The following is a 17,131-nucleotide window of genomic DNA, read 5'->3' on the forward strand; positions in this document are numbered from 1 at the left end:
GGGGGGGAGAGGGGAAGGTCGGGGGGGAGAGGGGAAGGTCGGGGGGGAGAGGAAGGTCGGGAGGGAGAGGAGAAGGTCGGGGGGGAGAGGAGAAGGTCGGGGGGAGAGGGGATGGTCGGGGGGGAGAGGGGAAGGTCGGGGGGGAGAGGGGAAGGTCGGGGGGGAGAGGGGATGGTCGGGGGGGAGAGGGGAAGGTCGGGGGGAGAGGGGAAGGTCGGTGGGGAGAGGGGAAGGTCGGGGGGGAGAGGGGAAGGTCGGGGGGGAGAGGGGAAGGTCGGGGGGGAGAGGGGAAGGTCGGGGGGGAGAGGGGAAGGTCGGGGGGGAGAGGAGAAGGTCGGGGGGGAGAGGGGAAGGTCGGGGGGGAGAGGGGAAGGTCGGGGGGGAGAGGAGAAGGTCGGGGGGGAGAGGGGAAGGTCGGGGGGGAGAGGAGAAGGTCGGGGGGGAGAGGAGAAGGTCGGGGGGAGAGGGGAAGGTCGGGGGGGAGAGGGGAAGGTCGGGGGAGAGAGGGGAAGGTCGGGGGGGAGAGGGGAAGATCGGAGGGAGAGGGGAAGGTCGGGGGGAGAGGGGAAGGTCGGGGGGGAGAGGGGAAGGTCGGGGGGGAGAGGGGAAGGTCGGGGGGGAGAGGAGAAGGTCGGGGGGCAGAGGGGAAGGTCGGGGGGAGAGGGGAAGGTCGGGGGGAGAGGGGAAGGTCGAGGGGAGAGGGGAAGGTCGGGGGGGAGAGGGGAAGGTCGGGGGGGAGAGGGGAAGGTCGGGGGGAGAGGGGAAGGTCGAGGGGAGAGGGGTAGGTCGGGGGGGAGAGGGGAAGGTCGGGGGGAAAGGGGAAGGTCGGGGGGGGAGGGGAAGGTCGAGGGCAGAGGGGAAGGTCGGGGGGGAGAGGGGAAGGTCGGGGGGGAGGGGGAAGGTCGGGGGGAGAGGGGAAGGTCGGGGGGAGAGGGGAAGGTCGAGGGGAGAGGGGAAGGTCGGGGGGGAGAGAAGAAGGTCGGGGGGGAGAGGAGAATGTCGGGGGGGAGAGGGGAAGGTCGGGGGGGAGAGGAGAAGGTCGGGGGGGAGAGGGGAAGGTCGGGGGGGAGAGAAGAAGGTCGGGGGGGAGAGGAGAAGGTCGGGGGGGAGAGGGGAAGTTCGGGGGGGAGAGGGGAAGGTCGGGGGGGAGAGGGGAAGGTCGGGGGGGAGAGGGGAAGGTCGGGGGGGAGAGGGGAAGGTCGGGGGGGAGAGGAGAAGGTCGGGGGGGGAGAGGGGAAGGTCGGGGGGGAGAGGGGAAGGTCGGGGGGGGAGAGGGGAAGGTCGGGGGGGAGAGGGGAAGTTCGGGGGGGAGAGGGGAAGGTCGGGAGGGAGAGGAGAAGGTCGGGGGGGAGAGGGGAAGGTCGGGGAGGAGAGGGGAAGGTCGGGGGGGAGAGGGGAAGGTCGGGGGGGAGAGGGGAAGGTCGGGGGGGAGAGGGGAAGGTCGGGGGGGGAGAGGGGAAGGTCGGGGGGGAGAGGGGAAGGTCGGGGGGGGAGAGGGGAAGGTCGGGGGGGAGAGGGGATGGTCGGGAGGGAGAGGGGAAGGTCGGGGTGGAGAGGGGAAGGTCGGGGGGAGAGGGGAAGGTCGGGGGAGAGGAGAAGGTCGGGGGAGAGGAGAAGGTCGGGGGGGAGAGGGGAAGGTCGGGGGGGAGAGGGGAAGGTCGGGGGGGAGAGGGGAAGGTCGGGGGGAGAGGGGAAGGTCGGGGGAGAGGAGAAGGTCGGGGGGAGAGGGGAAGGTCGGGGGGTGAGGGGAAGGTCGGGGGGAGAGGGGAAGGTCGGGGGGAGAGGGGAAGGTCGGGGGGAGAGGGGAAGGTCGGGGGGAGAGGGGAAGGTCGGGGGGAGAGGGGAAGGTCGGTGGGAGAGGGGAAGGTCGGTGGGAGAGGGGAAGGTCGGGGGGAGAGGGGAAGGTCGGGGGAGAGGGGAAGGTCGGGGGGAGAGGAGAAGGTCGGGGGGGAGAGGGGAAGGTCGGGGGGGAGAGGGGACGGTCGGGGGGGAGAGGGGACGGTCGGGGGGGAGAGGGGAAGGTCGGGGGGGAGAGGGGAAGGTTGCGCGGGAGAGGGGAAGGTCGGGAGGGAGTTGAAGGACGGGGGGGAGAGGAGATGGTCGGGGGGGAGAGGGGAAGGTTGGGGGGAGAGGGGAAGGTCGGGGGGAGAGGGGAAGGTCGGGGGGAGAGGGGAAGGTCGGGGGGAGAGGGGAAGGTCGGGGGGAGAGGGCAAGGTCGGGGGGGACAGCGGAAGGTCGGGGGCGAGAGCAGAAGGTCAGGGGGGAACGCAAGGTCGAGGTGGGGAGAGGGGAAGGGGAGGGTCGGGGGGGAGAGCGGAAGATCGAGGTGGGGAGAGGGGAAGGTCAGGGGGAGAGGGGAAGTTCCGGGGGAGAGGGGAAGGTCGGGGGGGGAGAGCGGAAGTTCAGGGGGGAGCTGATGGTCGAGGTTGGGAGGGGGGAAGGTCGGGGGGAGAGGGAAAGGTCGGGGGCAGAGGGGAAGGTCGGGGGGGAGGGTGGAAGATCAGGGGGCGAAGAGGGGGAGATTGGGAGGTGAAGAAGGGGAGATCAGGGGGACATCGGGGGGAGGTAAAGAAGAAAAAATCGGGTAGACATTTGGGGGTGGAGAGGGGGAGATCAGGGGTGAAGAGGGTGAGATCAGGGGGGGAGAAGACGGGGAGATCGGGGGGGTGAAGAGGGGGAGATTGGGGGGGTGAAGAGTGGGAGATCGGGGGGGTGAAGAGTGAGAGATCGGGGGGACATCAGGGGTGAAGAAGAAAAAAACGGGGAGACATTGGAGTTGTGAAGAGGGGGAGATCAGGGGGGGTGAAGAGGGGGAGATCAGGGGGGGGTGAAGAGGGGGAGATCAGGGGGGGTGAAGAGGGGGAGATCAGGGGGGGGTGAAGAGGGGGAGTTCGGGGGGACATCGGGGTGAAGAGGGAATGATCGGAGAGGGAGACATCGGACATCGGAGCAGAGTGGAAATGTGGTTCATTTTGTGTTTTAACTTCACCTGGTTTCACCAGGCGTGAATCAGAAGCCGTGGGAAAGCTGCCCAGATAAGTTAAAAATTGTTCTAACTACCTAATATGTCACAAGTAAAGTGCCTTAAGTACCTCAATGAGGTACATTTGGCTTTTCAACTATCATCGCGCCAGCTTTAATTGCTGGCAGGACGCCAACAGGTGCATCCGTGGGGAACTGGGAACTCGACGTGTTGGAGCCGGCTTCTCGACCCGCTCTGCATTTCTGCAATTTTCACAGCCCAACCCCCGCCCCTGCAATTCACGTGTAAAATCGAGTCCAATGGGTCAGAACGAATCAGATACACTGACCTTTCGGACATTGAGCCTTTAGGGGGATAGATTGAAAGGATATGAAAAATCCTGAACTGATTAAGAAGAATTGGGATTGGATCCAGGATTTTATTATTCACCACTTTGAAGCCAGCAACCTGATACCAAGCAAAATCTATATCATTAAAAGCCTGATGTCTAGTGTGCATTTGTAGGGTGTGGGAAAAGAAAAAAATAGGGCATAGAAATATATAAAGAAAGAAAGAGTTGAATTTATACTTTGCTCCATTCCCAGGCTTAGATGCTTTACCTGGAATTTTTGCTTGATGGTCTTTCTGGCTAATTTTTAAACACTAGTTTCCGTGTCATCCGTGCAATGTTCACTTCAATTTTATATCCGTCATGGGTAATTTTTCGTGACCTGGTGTTGTTATGTAAACATTACCCTCTGAAGATTATAGACAAGCAAGGGTCCTAGGGTGTTAAGTTGACAATGTAGAGGCATTTTTCCTGCAGTATACACTGGGAGTTGTAGTCCTGTGACTCTGATGGATTCTGAATAAAGGGAATTCTGGTTTTCATCCTTAAAATTGACTCCAAATTCTAAAATGCTCATGCACATTGAAGTCTTCATGCACGTGAGGCAACTCAAGAGCAGTCTTGAGCCTTGGTAGCAATAGGGTTGGCCTTGGACTTTTGTAGCACTGGGAATGGTCCTGGTCTTCTGTAGCACTGGGAATGGTCCTGGTCTTCTGTAGCACTGGGAATGGTCCTGGTCTTCTGTAGCACTGGGAATGGTCCTGGTCTTCTGTAGCACTGGGAATGGTCCTGGGCTTTTGTAGCTCTGGGAATGGTCCTGGGCTTTTGTAGCACTGGGAATGGTCCTGGGCTTTTGTAGCACTGGGAATGGTCCTGGGCTTTTGTAGCTCTGGGAATGGTCCTGGGCGTTTGTAGCACTGGGAATGGTCCTGGGCTTTTGTAGCTCTGGGAATGGTCCTGGGCTTTTGTAGCACTGGGAATGGTCCTGGGCTTTTGTAGCTCTGGGAATGGTCCTGGGCGTTTGTAGCACTGGGAATGGTCCTGGGCTTTTGTAGCTCTGGGAATGGTACTGGGCTTTTGTAGCTCTGGGAATGGTCCTGGGCTTTTGTAGCACTGGGAATGGTCCTTGTCTTCTGTAGCACTGGGAATGGTCCTGGTCTTCTGTAGCACTGGGAATGGTCCTGGGCTTTTGTAGCACTGGGAATGGTCCTGGTCTTTTGTAGCACTGGGAATGGTCCTTGTCTTCTGTAGCACTGGGAATGGTCCTGGTCTTCTGTAGCACTGGGAATGGTCCTGGTCTTCTGTAGCACTGGGAATGGTCCTGGTCTTTTGTAGCACTGGGAATGGTCCTGGTCTTCTGTAGCACTGGGAATGGTCCTGGTCTTCTGTAGCACTGGGAATGGTCCTGGTCTTCTGTAGCACTGGGAATGGTCCTGGTCTTTTGTAGCATTGGGAATGGTCCTGGTCTTTTGTAGCACTGGGAATGGTCCTGGTCTTTTGTAGCATTGGGAATGGTCCTGGTCTTCTGTAGCACTGGGAATGGTCCTGGTCTTTTGTAGCATTGGGAATGGTCCTGGGCTTTTGTAGCACTGGGAATGGTCCTGGGCTTTTGTAGCTCTGGGAATGGTCCTGGTCTTCTGTAGCACTGGGAATGGTCCTGGGCTTTTGTAGCTCTGGGAATGGTCCTGGGTTTTTGTAGCACTGGGAATGGTCCTGGGTTTTTGTACCACTGCGAATGGTCCTGGGCTTTTGTAGCACTGGGAATGGTATGGGCTTTTGTAGCTCTGGGAATGATCCTGGGCTTTTGTAGCTCTGGGAATGGTCCTGGGCTTTTGTAGCACTGGGAATGGTCCTGGGCTTTTGTCGCACTGGGAATGGTCCTGGGCTTTTGTAGCTCTGGGAATGGTCCTGGGCTTTTGTAGCACTGGGAATGGTCCTGGGCTTTTGTAGCACTGGGAATGGTCCTGGGCTTTTGTAGCTCTGGGAATGGTCCTGGGTTTTTGTACCACTGGGCTTGGCAGAAATGTGATGGGGTGACCTGAGTTTTGGCATTATTGGTGGTGGCATATGAGGTTTGGCTCACTGGTAGGTTCCTGGTGCCTGTCATCAGTGAGGAGTGGGATAGGGCATGGGGTTAATAGTACTGGGTAAGGGGATCTCCTGTCTGGCTTTCTAAGGGATCTGCGCAATAACTGAATTTGGTTTTGTGATTGGTTCCTGGACATGTATCTCTGTGTTTTTCTGTCTCTGTCTCACAGCCGTAAGAAAACGTAAACATTCTAATTCCTAACTATCAACAAAACACAAGTGATAATTGGAGCTTTCAAAATTCTATTCAATTTTTTCAATTGAATAAAAGGACTCAAATTAAGATAAAGATACTCTGTGTGTTGCTCCCCATTGCTGTGTCGCTCAGTACCTGCCAGTTATTATTAGTTAGAAAATGTAAATATTCCAAGTACTATCAAGAATACCCAGGTAATAATCAGAGGTTGTCCTTAACTATTAACAAAACATAAGTGATAATCAAAGACAATTTGTGTGTTTTTTAAATATAAATTCGAATTAAGAGAAGACATTGACACCAAATTTCTGCGAGCCTCTGATCCAGGCATAAGTGACAGGATCTGTCCACCAGGAACCTCCACTTCTGATCCCACCAGGCTAGCTTGGGTCAGGAACATAGGAATTGCTAGGCGGAAAAAGACCAATGTCCATCTAGTTCGACTTCCACATCCTAGTAGTCGCATGATACAACGATAATGGAGTAGTTGACTAAACATAGCAATGAATCTCTACCAATTAGTCTACAAAAGACCCAGACATGACGTGAGGAAAAACCCAGTGGTGGAGAGCTTTCGGAACCATAAGTTCAAAGTCACCTGTTCCTCCCAAGCATGTTACACTTACCACATGTCATGTCTCATATTACTTGATTTAAACAAAAATGGCGGGTGCCTATGACATTACGGGTGGATCTCAGGCACCTGCCAGAAGAAGGGGCCGGGAAATGCTGCAGTGGCTAACTGCTCACCATCTCATCAGAACCAAAGGCTCTGAAAAGGCAAACGGTTAGTCACCATTTTATAAGGGAGCCAAAAAATGATGTCCAAAATCTTTAGGAGTCCAAGTACCAGGCCACATCCCAGACCTGGACATACAGAAGGGACTATTCCTGCTGACTAGCAGGCCAGTATGCCTCTTCTCACCTGGCGTACTAGCCTGCCAGTGGATCTTCAGCAATGCCTAGGAAGTTCCAAGCTTGGCACTCCCCTACCCCTGACCACAACCCCTCTGGCTCAGGTGGTATAGTTTGGGGTGGACAGAGGTTCTACCCCAAACAAGGCCCTGCAGAATCTGGCAGTGAAAGATGAGTCCTGGCCATATCCAGGTCTCAGCCTATTTCCCTGTCTTTCCACTACACTCCTGCCTGACTCACAGGAGTACACTGGAAAACCCATGGAATTTCAGGGTCACTCTCTCTCACAAAAGTATGACAAAACATAATAGGAAGTAAGGTTTTGTAGACACGAAGTGCGCGCAGAAATAAGACTTTTAATTTGTTACAGATTATTTTCAGTGGAACTGACAACTTATTTTTTATTCACCTGAGTATAAGGTGTGGCTTTCAACAGAGGTTCATATGATGTGACATGCATCAATTGCAATTACCCACATCAGCTGAGAGGGCAGCTGGAGAACAACAGTCGTGATCTATCCTGAGTGAAAAGTAATTGTCGTACCTAGTCTGTTTCAAGAGGAAGGATAGCAAGTGAGCATCTTAAGCTGCATCCTCAACATCTCTTCTCCCATGGAACTTTCAGCAATTCTCAATATGTGTCAGAGGTGAGCTCTACATTGATGCTGTTTTCTGATAAAGAGAGATGAGGTATTCCCTGCGATTGATGGTGAAAGTGGCTGGGTGTGTTCTAAACAGTGGTTAGTTCCTTGTGAAAGGTAAACTCCATGGGTCATCAGGTGATCCATTCATCCTGAATCTGTCCTCTCTTCCTTAGTCTATGTGCAGGACCAGCAAAGGCAAGGCCAACTTTAGAGGGTCCACAAGCCAGCTGAGGATTAGGGGAGCAAACCATTGGTTTACTTAAACTAATGTTCCTCTGAAATGTAAGCAAAGAATGCAGGCTAATTTATTATGCAAAAGGTGTGTAACATGGCTATGACAAGGAGGAATCCAACTGGACATTATGGAGGAACAAATCCATTTTGTGGCAAGGGATGATTAGAAGCTGCAGCATATTGCTTGGGGGGGGGGATAGGCAGGAAATTGTAACTATATCACCGATAGATTAAGGACAACCTCACTGAGTATCATAACAGTTGTGGGGTATTTATTGTTGCTGCAGCCTCTATACTGACTTTTCTTCTGCAATTTTGGGTTTTTATGGAACAATCTTCTCTCTCAAGGGGTTTTAAGAGCAGTTTCTCTAAGCAGACCTTGTTTCCTATGATACTTTTCTATATTCTGTCCTCACAAGGGATTGACAACCATCCCACTTCCCATAATCTGTTTACTGGTTTTAATGTCATCTTGCACTAGAGTTACAAGCCAAAAGTTTCCACATGTAATCAACTAACATATAACATAAAACATATAAAAGCAAAATACTGCAGATGCTGGAAATCTGTAATAAAAAACAGAAAACACTGAAACCACTCAGCAGGACAGGTGGCATCGGTGAAGAGAGACACCTCCTCTGGACCCATCTTTTGTTTCTACACTTGTCCCATTATCATCTCCTTTTGCCCTGCACCATTTTGTCATTTAATCACTCCTGCCCTCCACCCAATCTCAGATCTCTTCCTTTTGTTCTCTTCCTGCCCCCTTTTCCTTGGCTCAGTACTTACTTAAAAGCTGATCGCCTCTTAACATCTTCCAGTTCTGATGAAAGGTCATCGACCTGAAAAGTTAGCTCCTTCCTCCACAGATACTGCCTGACCTACTGAGTGTTTCCAGCGTTTTCTGTTCTTATTTAAGCAATTAACATGTTATTTATAATTAACCAGTAAATTGAAGCACAAAAATTTGGTAAACACTAAAACTACAATGGGGCCAATTGTGCTGGTTAGTTATATCAGTAAACCGGTAAACTGGCATAACCTGGATGGGCAGAGGAGGAAAACTGGGTCGGTAGCCACTTCTGGGATTTCCATTGGAAGTGACATTGAACATATAATATGTCCAACCAAATATGGGCAGGTGCACATCATGGGATAACACCTTACGAAGCACTCCCTGGCACTTGCACCTTAGAAACATGGTATGCGGAGGTCACGGGCTCATTTCTGCCTTCCAGAGTTCCTACAGTGAGTGTTTCAAGTTTAAAGGGGCCGCTTTGGCTGAGGCAATCGAGCACAGAACAAAGGGCCCTCCCGCCATTGTATGCCAAGGAGCTAGAATCCGAGTAAAACCCCCTTGGTCTGAATGTCTAAGAAAAATGTTTAATGTAATGTAAATGTAATCGGTACGAAAAACTGTTCTGATTGTAAATGCAATGAGGCTCCTTAAAGTATCATGGACTATATTCATCCTGTAGGATCTGTATCGTATTATTTGAATTGTGACATTTGGATTGTACTGTATTTACCTTTGCAAATTTTATGAATAAAGTATATTTTTGAAATTTAAAAAAAAGCTACTGCGGAATTTGAGAAATTCGTCATTAACAAGATTAGAGTAGAATTTTAAATTGGGAGTCAGGCCTGTGGGGCTTTTAAATATATTGGTTTAGATATTAAGCAGAGTGTAACTTTAAATCAGCAGTCCAATTTAGAGAGTGTTATTTCCATCCTGGTTAATTGTACTAGGTTATCACAGAAAGGTGATGTTATATCTAAAGAAGAGACCGAGCAATAACGAAGCTTGATTGGTCAGTTGAACTGGTTGCACACTCAGACTAGACCAGATGCTAGTTTTGATGTGTTGGAGTTATTTACTTCAATGAAACACCCCATAGTAGAGAATGTTTTTTAAAGGCAAATAAAACATTATGAAAATTAAATATAAATAAATGTGTACTTAAGTTCCCATCCTTAGGTGACCCAAAGACAATGAAGCTTGTTATCTTTTGTAATGCTTCACATGCTAATCTTCCTGATGGATATTCTCGTGCAGCTGGTTTCATAGTGTTTTTTATGGGTGAGACTGGGAAATATTGTCCTTTCTAGCTTGGGAAGCTAAGAAAATAAAAAGGGTTGTTAAAAGTACTCTGGCTGCTGAAACACTGGCTCTTGTTGACACAGTGGATATGGGATTCTATTTGGCAAATATTTTGAGTGACATCCTGTACAATGGGAGTACTGAAGGTAGTACACCCATTGAATGTTATTTAGACAATCGTTCATTGTGGGATAATGTACACTCTACGAAAAATGTGAGTGAGAAAAGATTATGCATTGACCTTGCTGGCTTGAAACAAATGCTGGAGAGAAAGGAAATCTGCTTTACGAATCGAGGGACAAAGCAATGTGCGGTTGGAAAGGAACAGTGGGTGTTACAAGTGGCCATATGGCATTAGGCTAGTAGGTCAGCTGATTTACCAAGCAGAGATTGTTACTGCTTCTTAGGCGTACATGTGCATTCAGGGAAATCTATCTGTTAACTTCTGATTCGTTAGAATCTTACAGCACAGGAGGCGGCCATTCGGCCCATCGTGCCTGTACCAGTTCTTTGAAAGAGCTATCCAATTAGTCCCACTCCCCTGCTCTTTCTCCATACTCCTGTAAATTTTTCCTTTTCAAGTACATATCCGATTCCTTTTCGAAAGTTACTATTGAATCTGCTTCCCCCTCCCCACCCTGAGTTCTTTTGCCAATTATCTTAACTCTGTGACCTCTGGTTACTGACCCTCCTGTCAGTAGAAACAGTTCTCCTTATTTACTCTATTGTAGCTGAAATTTGGGTTCTACCAGTTGCACCTGGCAGAGCGGGTCCACATGGTGCTGCTGTTGCCATGGTGATTGCCAGGGATGCAGATTCTACAAGAACTGAGCTGGGCCCAGAAGTACAAAGAGAAGATGGAAGAGACAGGCACGAGTGAGTCCGGACTGCAGGATGCGCGGAGCAGAGCCCATTCAACATCTCCTCAATACTTGGGATGGAAACAGTGATGGGCTCTGCCTGCCCATTCTTGCTTTGAAATTAGGAATTTGGGGCCTGGCAGGACCATCAGTCAAGCTCTCCTTCAGTTAACGCAGCAACTCCCTTCGTCAAACAGTGAGGAGGATAGTAACTTACTTCAGGAGGACATAGACCGACCAGTGAAATGGGCAGACACATGGCAGCCAAAGTTTAACGCAGAGATGTGTGAAGTGATACATTTTGGTAGGAAGAAAGAGGAGAGACAATATAAACTAAATGGTACAATTTTAAATGGGGTGCAGGAACAGAGAGACCTGGGAGTGTATGCACACAAATCTTTGAAGGTGGCAGGACAAGTTGAGAAGGCTGTTTAAAAAAAAAGCATATAGGGGTTCTGAGCTTTATTAATAGAGGTATAGAGTACAAAAGCAAGGAAGTTATGCTAAACCTTTATAAAACACTGGTTAGGCCCCAGCTGGAGTATTGTGGCCAATTCTGGGCACCACACTTTAGGAAGGATGGCAAGGCCTTGGAGAGGGTGCAGAGGAGATTTACTAGAATGGTACCAGGGATGTGGGACTTCAGTTATGTGGAGAGACTGGAGAAACTGGGCTTGTTCTCCTTAGAGCAGAGAAGGTTAAGGGGAGATTTGATGGAGATGTTCAAAATCATGAAGGGTTTTGAGTAAATAAGGAGAAACTGTTTCCAGTGGCAGAAGGATCATTAACCAGAGAACACAGACGTAAGGCGATTGGCAAAAGAACCAGAGGCAACATTAAGAAAAAATGTTTTATGCAGCGACTTATGATGATTTGGGATGCGCTGCCTGAAAGGGTGGTGGAAGCAGATTCAATAGTAATTTTCAAAAGGAGTTGGATCAATATTTGAAGGGAAAAAATTTGCCAGGCTATGGGAAAAGAGCAGGGGAGTGGGACTAATCAGATAGGTCTTTCAAAGAGCAGCACAGTCACGATGGGCCAAATGGCCTCCTTCCATGCTGTGTCATTCTATGATTCTATGAAATGGAGTGACTGTTTTAGTCAATGAATTAGAGGAAGAGGGTGAGTATTCACTGTAGATGCTTGAGGTTGGAAAACTAGGTTACACTGAGGGAGAGTGGGAAAAGCAAACTAACACTGGATTAATGAAAAAGTAACAACCGAGAGCCTCAGAGAAGACCTGTTATTTAGGTGTGACCCTTTGTTTGTCGCTTCCTTTTTATTGATGATTAGCACAGTTGTCAACTATCTGCTGTTCACATGGACAACCCACTTTTTCAGCTCCCCCCACCCCCCCAGGTCACACTGCTGAAGTGAGGGCCCTGGAAAAAGCTGATTTCTAGGCCTCCCTTGTGTAAACAGTGCAAAAGGTAGCTGAAAAACTGATACACAAAAAAGTGGACAGTTGGGAACTTGCAGCCTTGAATTGTTATCCATCCAAATGTGTCGAGCGTCATATCCCGTTCTTACGATGCCAGATCATCGACACAGATACCACCATCACACGAGAGGACACCACCCACCAGGTACATGGTTCATACTCCTGTGACTCGGCCAACGTTGTCTACCTCATACATTGCAGGAAAGGATGCCCCGGAGCATGGTACATTGGCGAGACCATGCAGACACTGCAACAACGGATGAACGGACACCGCGCAACAATCGCCAGACAGGAGGGTTCCCTCCCAGTCGGGGAACACTTCAGCAGTCAAGGACATTCAGCCACCGATCTTCGGGTAAGCATACTCCAAGGCGGCCTTCGAGACACACGACAACGCAAAATCGTCGAGCAGAAATTGATAGCCAAGTTCCGCATCCATGAGGACGGCCTCAACCGGGATCTTGGGTTCATGTCGCACTACACGTAACCCCACCAGCGAACAAATGTTATCTGTTTTTAATTCAACGGGTCATTTTCAGTCTTTCTCTTCCTTTCAGATGTTTTTCCCTCTCTCTCTCTGTTTTGTGTTCTGGCCGTTTGTATATTTGGTGGTCCTGTAGGTAACACCTCTCTGTCTGAACACCTTGATTGCCTTGACAATGGGCAGTTGGAATGATTATCTGTAATCACCAGGTATTGTTCTCTGAATATAAATGCGAAAGGTTCAAGGATTTCCTGACATTCACCTGACGAAGGAGGAAGCCTCCGAAAGCTTGTGATTTTCAAATAAAATTGTTGGACTATAACTTGGTGTTGTAAGATTGTTTACATTTGTCAACCCCAGTCAATCACCGGCATCTCCACATCACAATTAAAAGAACACAAGGCAGAAAGTTGTGGGAAGATTAGTCAGAAGTTGCTGTTAATGAATCGTTTGTTACAAGCTTGATAATACCGCTGTAACCACTTGGTTGCCATATGTCCTTGAGTGGATTTATTTTCTTGATTTTGCCAGAACTGTTCATCAAAGAGAAAACTATTATCCTAACAGCTATACTGTATTAAAGATGATACATGAACATTCCTTACTTTAAAATTACTTCAAAACAAAGAATGCTGAATGCTTTATTTAATGAGGAACTGCGATCAAAAGAATTCAACTAGATTGTGAATGTTCCTTCCACAGTCATCCGTGACTATCACTCTCTAAACATTAGTTTTGACGAGCCTCGATTTTAACTCCTAATGGTGGTGTGTACCAGTCCTTTTTCTTAAATGTAACTTGGGGTTGTAATTGAGAGTTGTGAGAGATTAGTGAAGGAGTTAACGACCTGGAATTTCCGGCATGTTCATCGCCCAGGGCCACGCACAATCTGGGCGCAAAACAAATACGCGACCTTAATTTTGGGCGTATGTGAGTTACACCCGTAAGTACAATACGCCCAAAACTCCTCAATTATTTATGATGTGGAGATGCCGGTGATGGACTGGGGTGGACAAATGTAAGGAGTAGCACAACACCAGGTTATAGTCCAACAGTTTTATTTGAAATCACAAGCTTTGGGAGCTTTGCTCCTTCGTCAGGTGACTCCTTCAATTATTTATGATCGTTTATCGATCACGCAACAATTTTTTGAGCGTTAATTTTTTAATTTGTCCTCACTGAAACCTGCTCTGTTTCTTCTGTTTATGTGAATGTATTTTTATGGCACTAGTATAAGTCACGTTAAAAATTGAAAAGCAGGAAATTTGAGCTTAACTTGGCAGGTTGGGCACGGGAATGGATGCGTTTGCGTGTTGTGCCAATGGAGAAAATTCCAGGCCAACAGGTTTAAAGTAACAATAATGGCATTGTTAAACCAGCAGGCAAAGGCATTTTATACAAACATGCTAATTTGCTACGAATAGTTCAACCCATTTGACATGAAGAAGAGAAACTTCCTAACTCACCTAAAGCTTCACTGTAATACGAGTCCCATTGACTCCAGAACTGCATGCTCGTCCAGTCCAACATGAGCAAGTAAAAGATATTTTGAAATCTCTCAGTAAAAGTCATTTTATCAGAAAATTCTGACATAACAGCAGGTACATAGGAAGGGGGAGCTGGCATTTGTCCACAGAGCCTCTCCATTGCAAAACCTGGGGAGAATCTCAGAGTGAAGACGAAGGGAATTCCCAGCTTCACAGCCAGAAGATCACCACAAAAATGTACAGGGTCAGCCAGAAGAACTTTAAACTTTGCTTCTTGCAGTTTTTGCATCAGCTTGTGGTTCTTTATTATTCCATCACAGATCTGTCTGTTCAGTTTTGCTCCAGTTGCTAGGATCAGTAACATTTTTCTGTAGGAGGCCCAGTAGGATAAAAGAGGTTTCTCGTAGATCCAGAATGCCAGGAGGTTCATCATAAAAACATTGTATGTCTCACTGGTAAATGGTACATGAAATACTTCAAATTTCATGGATGAGGGCTCAGAATAGTTTACAAAAAGTGTAGCTGTATGTATAACTACAGTAACGTTATGACCCCTCTCGATCAGCTCCTCAATGATGGATTTTAAATTAATCCAGTGACTGCCTTCTGCAGGCCAGATCAGCACATTCTCACTAGTAACCCTCTGAAGAAAGAGAAACACTGCAAACAGATGACTGAGCTGCATGATGTTCATCGGGAATTCCTCAGAGTTGAAGATCGCCACTGACCAGAAATCTGCTCTAAGGAGTATGGGTCAGAACGAATCAGATACATTTACCTATTGAACATTGAGCCTTTACATTGCCACATAGTATAGTGAAAGGAAATAGAAAATCCTGGATTGGATTTAGAAACATTGGGATTGGATTCAGAATTTCCTTATTCACTTCTTTGAAGCAAGCAACCTGATATCAATCTTCCAGAGCCGTAGATTTACATTGACTTCTGGAATCACACCTTTACATACACACCAGAATACTGCCCCTATCAGTATGGGTCAGAACAGATCAGGCACCTTTCCTTTTCAGAGGATTTGACCAAGATTAAACTTTGTGAGACTGAAGTTCACATTGCACACAATGCAAACACAAAGTCATGGATTAGGTGCAGGCTATGTTAGGACTGGGCCTGAAGTATTTTGTAACTGAAGATCTTTGAGTCAGAGAGGGAGGAAAGCAGAAAAGTTAACTGCTGTACTGGCGCACAAGAGCTGAGGCTCACCGCTGGCTGACCATGAAGAACAGTCATCCCATCTGGGCATTTGGCCATCCTGCTTGTCCAGTGAGTCAGTCTATAGGAAAACATTGGGGGAAAGCACTGGGGGAGATCAGTTCCCAGTCAGTTATTCCTTTCTTTCTCCAACACTTTTCAGGCTTTTAGAACCCAGACTTCTAATTTTGTCATCTGTTGTACTCTTTTCAACCTTAATGGTATCTTGTACTAGTCATGTAACTTGGATTTTCAAGATTTGATTAAAACTCAGAACTTCTCATCATGTAGCTATAGGCTAGATATTGCCATCATCATTAAGCCAAAATCTACAATTATTAAACAGTAATTTAGGTTTAGTGGTAGCATTCTTGCCTCTGAGTTATAACATTGTGGGCTCAAAGCCCACTCTAGCACATAATCTCAGCTCACACTTCAGTGTAATACCAAAGGATTGTTGGAGGTGTCATCTTTTGGATGAGACATTAAACCTGTTCAGGTGGACGCAGAAGATCCCACGGCACCGAATGTATCTGGCCAACGTTCATACTGTTGTGGGAAAATCACCACTCGGAGTCAGACTTAAAGATTCAACATGCAGTTTATTGGACAAAGTACTTTGGGAGAAGAACTGGACACTCCGCAGTGCACGCAGCCACCTTCTCAACTTCAAAATGGTTGTCATGCTTTTTTATACCTTTCAAATACAGATTTCCAGCAGCTATTACATTATTAGTCTTGATTAGTTTACACATTAGCCAATTAAGCCTCCACAGCAACAAAGGACCTCCAATCACATTAAAACAACTGTTATCACCTTAAGACAGTATGGTCTTTGTCTATTCAGTCTGGTTTTGTAGTTTTTATCAGCTCGTTGTGAAATGTCTTTTGTACTTCCAGACTGTAAGTCAGTTTTCTGAATACACAAACTCAGCATTTTAAAATGTCTTTTCCCACAGTCACAGAATCCATTTTGTTTAGTAGTGTCCATTTTGTTAGTAGTCAAGTGTTATGTTTAAGCTTTTAATTAGGGTTAGTCTGGTCTGCACAAAGCGCATTTCAGTGTGGTCTTGGGGCAATGACCGCAGCCATGCACACAATAGTCACTTCATCTTTGCCTTTAACCCAACAGCCCAAATTTTACCCTAACAATACCATCAAAACAGGTTATCCAGTCATTTATGTCATCTGGTGTTTGTGAGTCTTTGCTGTGTGCAAAACTGACTGCCACATTTGCCTACTTAACAACAGTGACCACACTTCAAAAGTAATTTATTAGCTGTGGGGCACATCATGAGGACATCATGAGGTGCTATGTAAATGTTAAGTTTTTTCTGTCTTTCTAGTTAGTGCCAGTTAGCCCTCAATTACCACCACTCTCCAAAATAATAGTTGAATGAAAGTTGGGTTTGAGTATTGAAGCTCTCAAGGCATGCAGTACATTAATTAACCACATTATTGTCTGCATAATACGTAAAGAGGACAATGCACAGTGTACAGTTTCCAACCCGCCCATGTTTAAATCAGACAATCTCTTAAATCGGGCAAATAGCACTGATCAATTTCCATTACCATTATCGTCAATTACAAAGTTGCCGCTTACAGCATGTTAAGTGCACCGTGTATTTCGGGCCGAAACAGGTGTTCAGTAACCTCGTTACAGTGCAATTCCCTCGTATACTTTAGCACCTCTAACTGATGTGGAGTGACAGCTTGCACTACTCAGCACCAATTGCAGTAGCAAACACGACTGGAAAGAGGAAAGCCGTGAGTCTCGGCACTAAAATCGACCTCCTGAACAAAATCGATGAGCAATGCCCAAGATGAGCAGGGCACTTTGGCATAGCACCTCGGTCTTCCAAAACCTACTGAGGAACATAGGAACAGGAGTAGGCCACTCAGCTGCTCGAGCCTGCACCGCCATTTAATTAGACTAAGGCTGATCTGCACCTCAACCCCATTACCCGCCTTTGCTCCATATCCCTTTATACCCTTGCCTAACAAAAATCTGTCGATCTCAGTCTTGAAAATTTCAGTTGAAATGTTTCGGATTTGCTGAAATGGGGTGAAAGGATGGACAATGAATGGGATCACAATTCCAATCAAACATAAAGGAAACACAAGGGTAAGGATGGGTGAGGCACTTCTCCGCTGTATACAG

General features: G+C 47.8%; 1 protein-coding gene across 1 annotated transcript in view; it reads right to left on the bottom strand.

Annotated features, from left to right (window-relative positions):
- Window positions 1-14,446, bottom strand: part of LOC137321163 (UDP-glucuronosyltransferase 2A2-like) — a 56,270-nt gene extending 41,824 nt beyond the window's left edge. The window contains exon 1 of the mRNA XM_067983416.1: window positions 13,741-14,446. Within this exon, the coding sequence (XP_067839517.1) occupies window positions 13,741-14,446 (706 nt within the window). The remainder of the gene's footprint in view (window positions 1-13,740) is intronic.
- Between the last annotated feature and the right edge of the window lie 2,685 nt (window positions 14,447-17,131).

Source organism: Heptranchias perlo, chromosome 4 (assembly GCF_035084215.1).
Source record: "Heptranchias perlo isolate sHepPer1 chromosome 4, sHepPer1.hap1, whole genome shotgun sequence".
NCBI lineage: Eukaryota > Metazoa > Chordata > Chondrichthyes > Hexanchiformes > Hexanchidae > Heptranchias > Heptranchias perlo.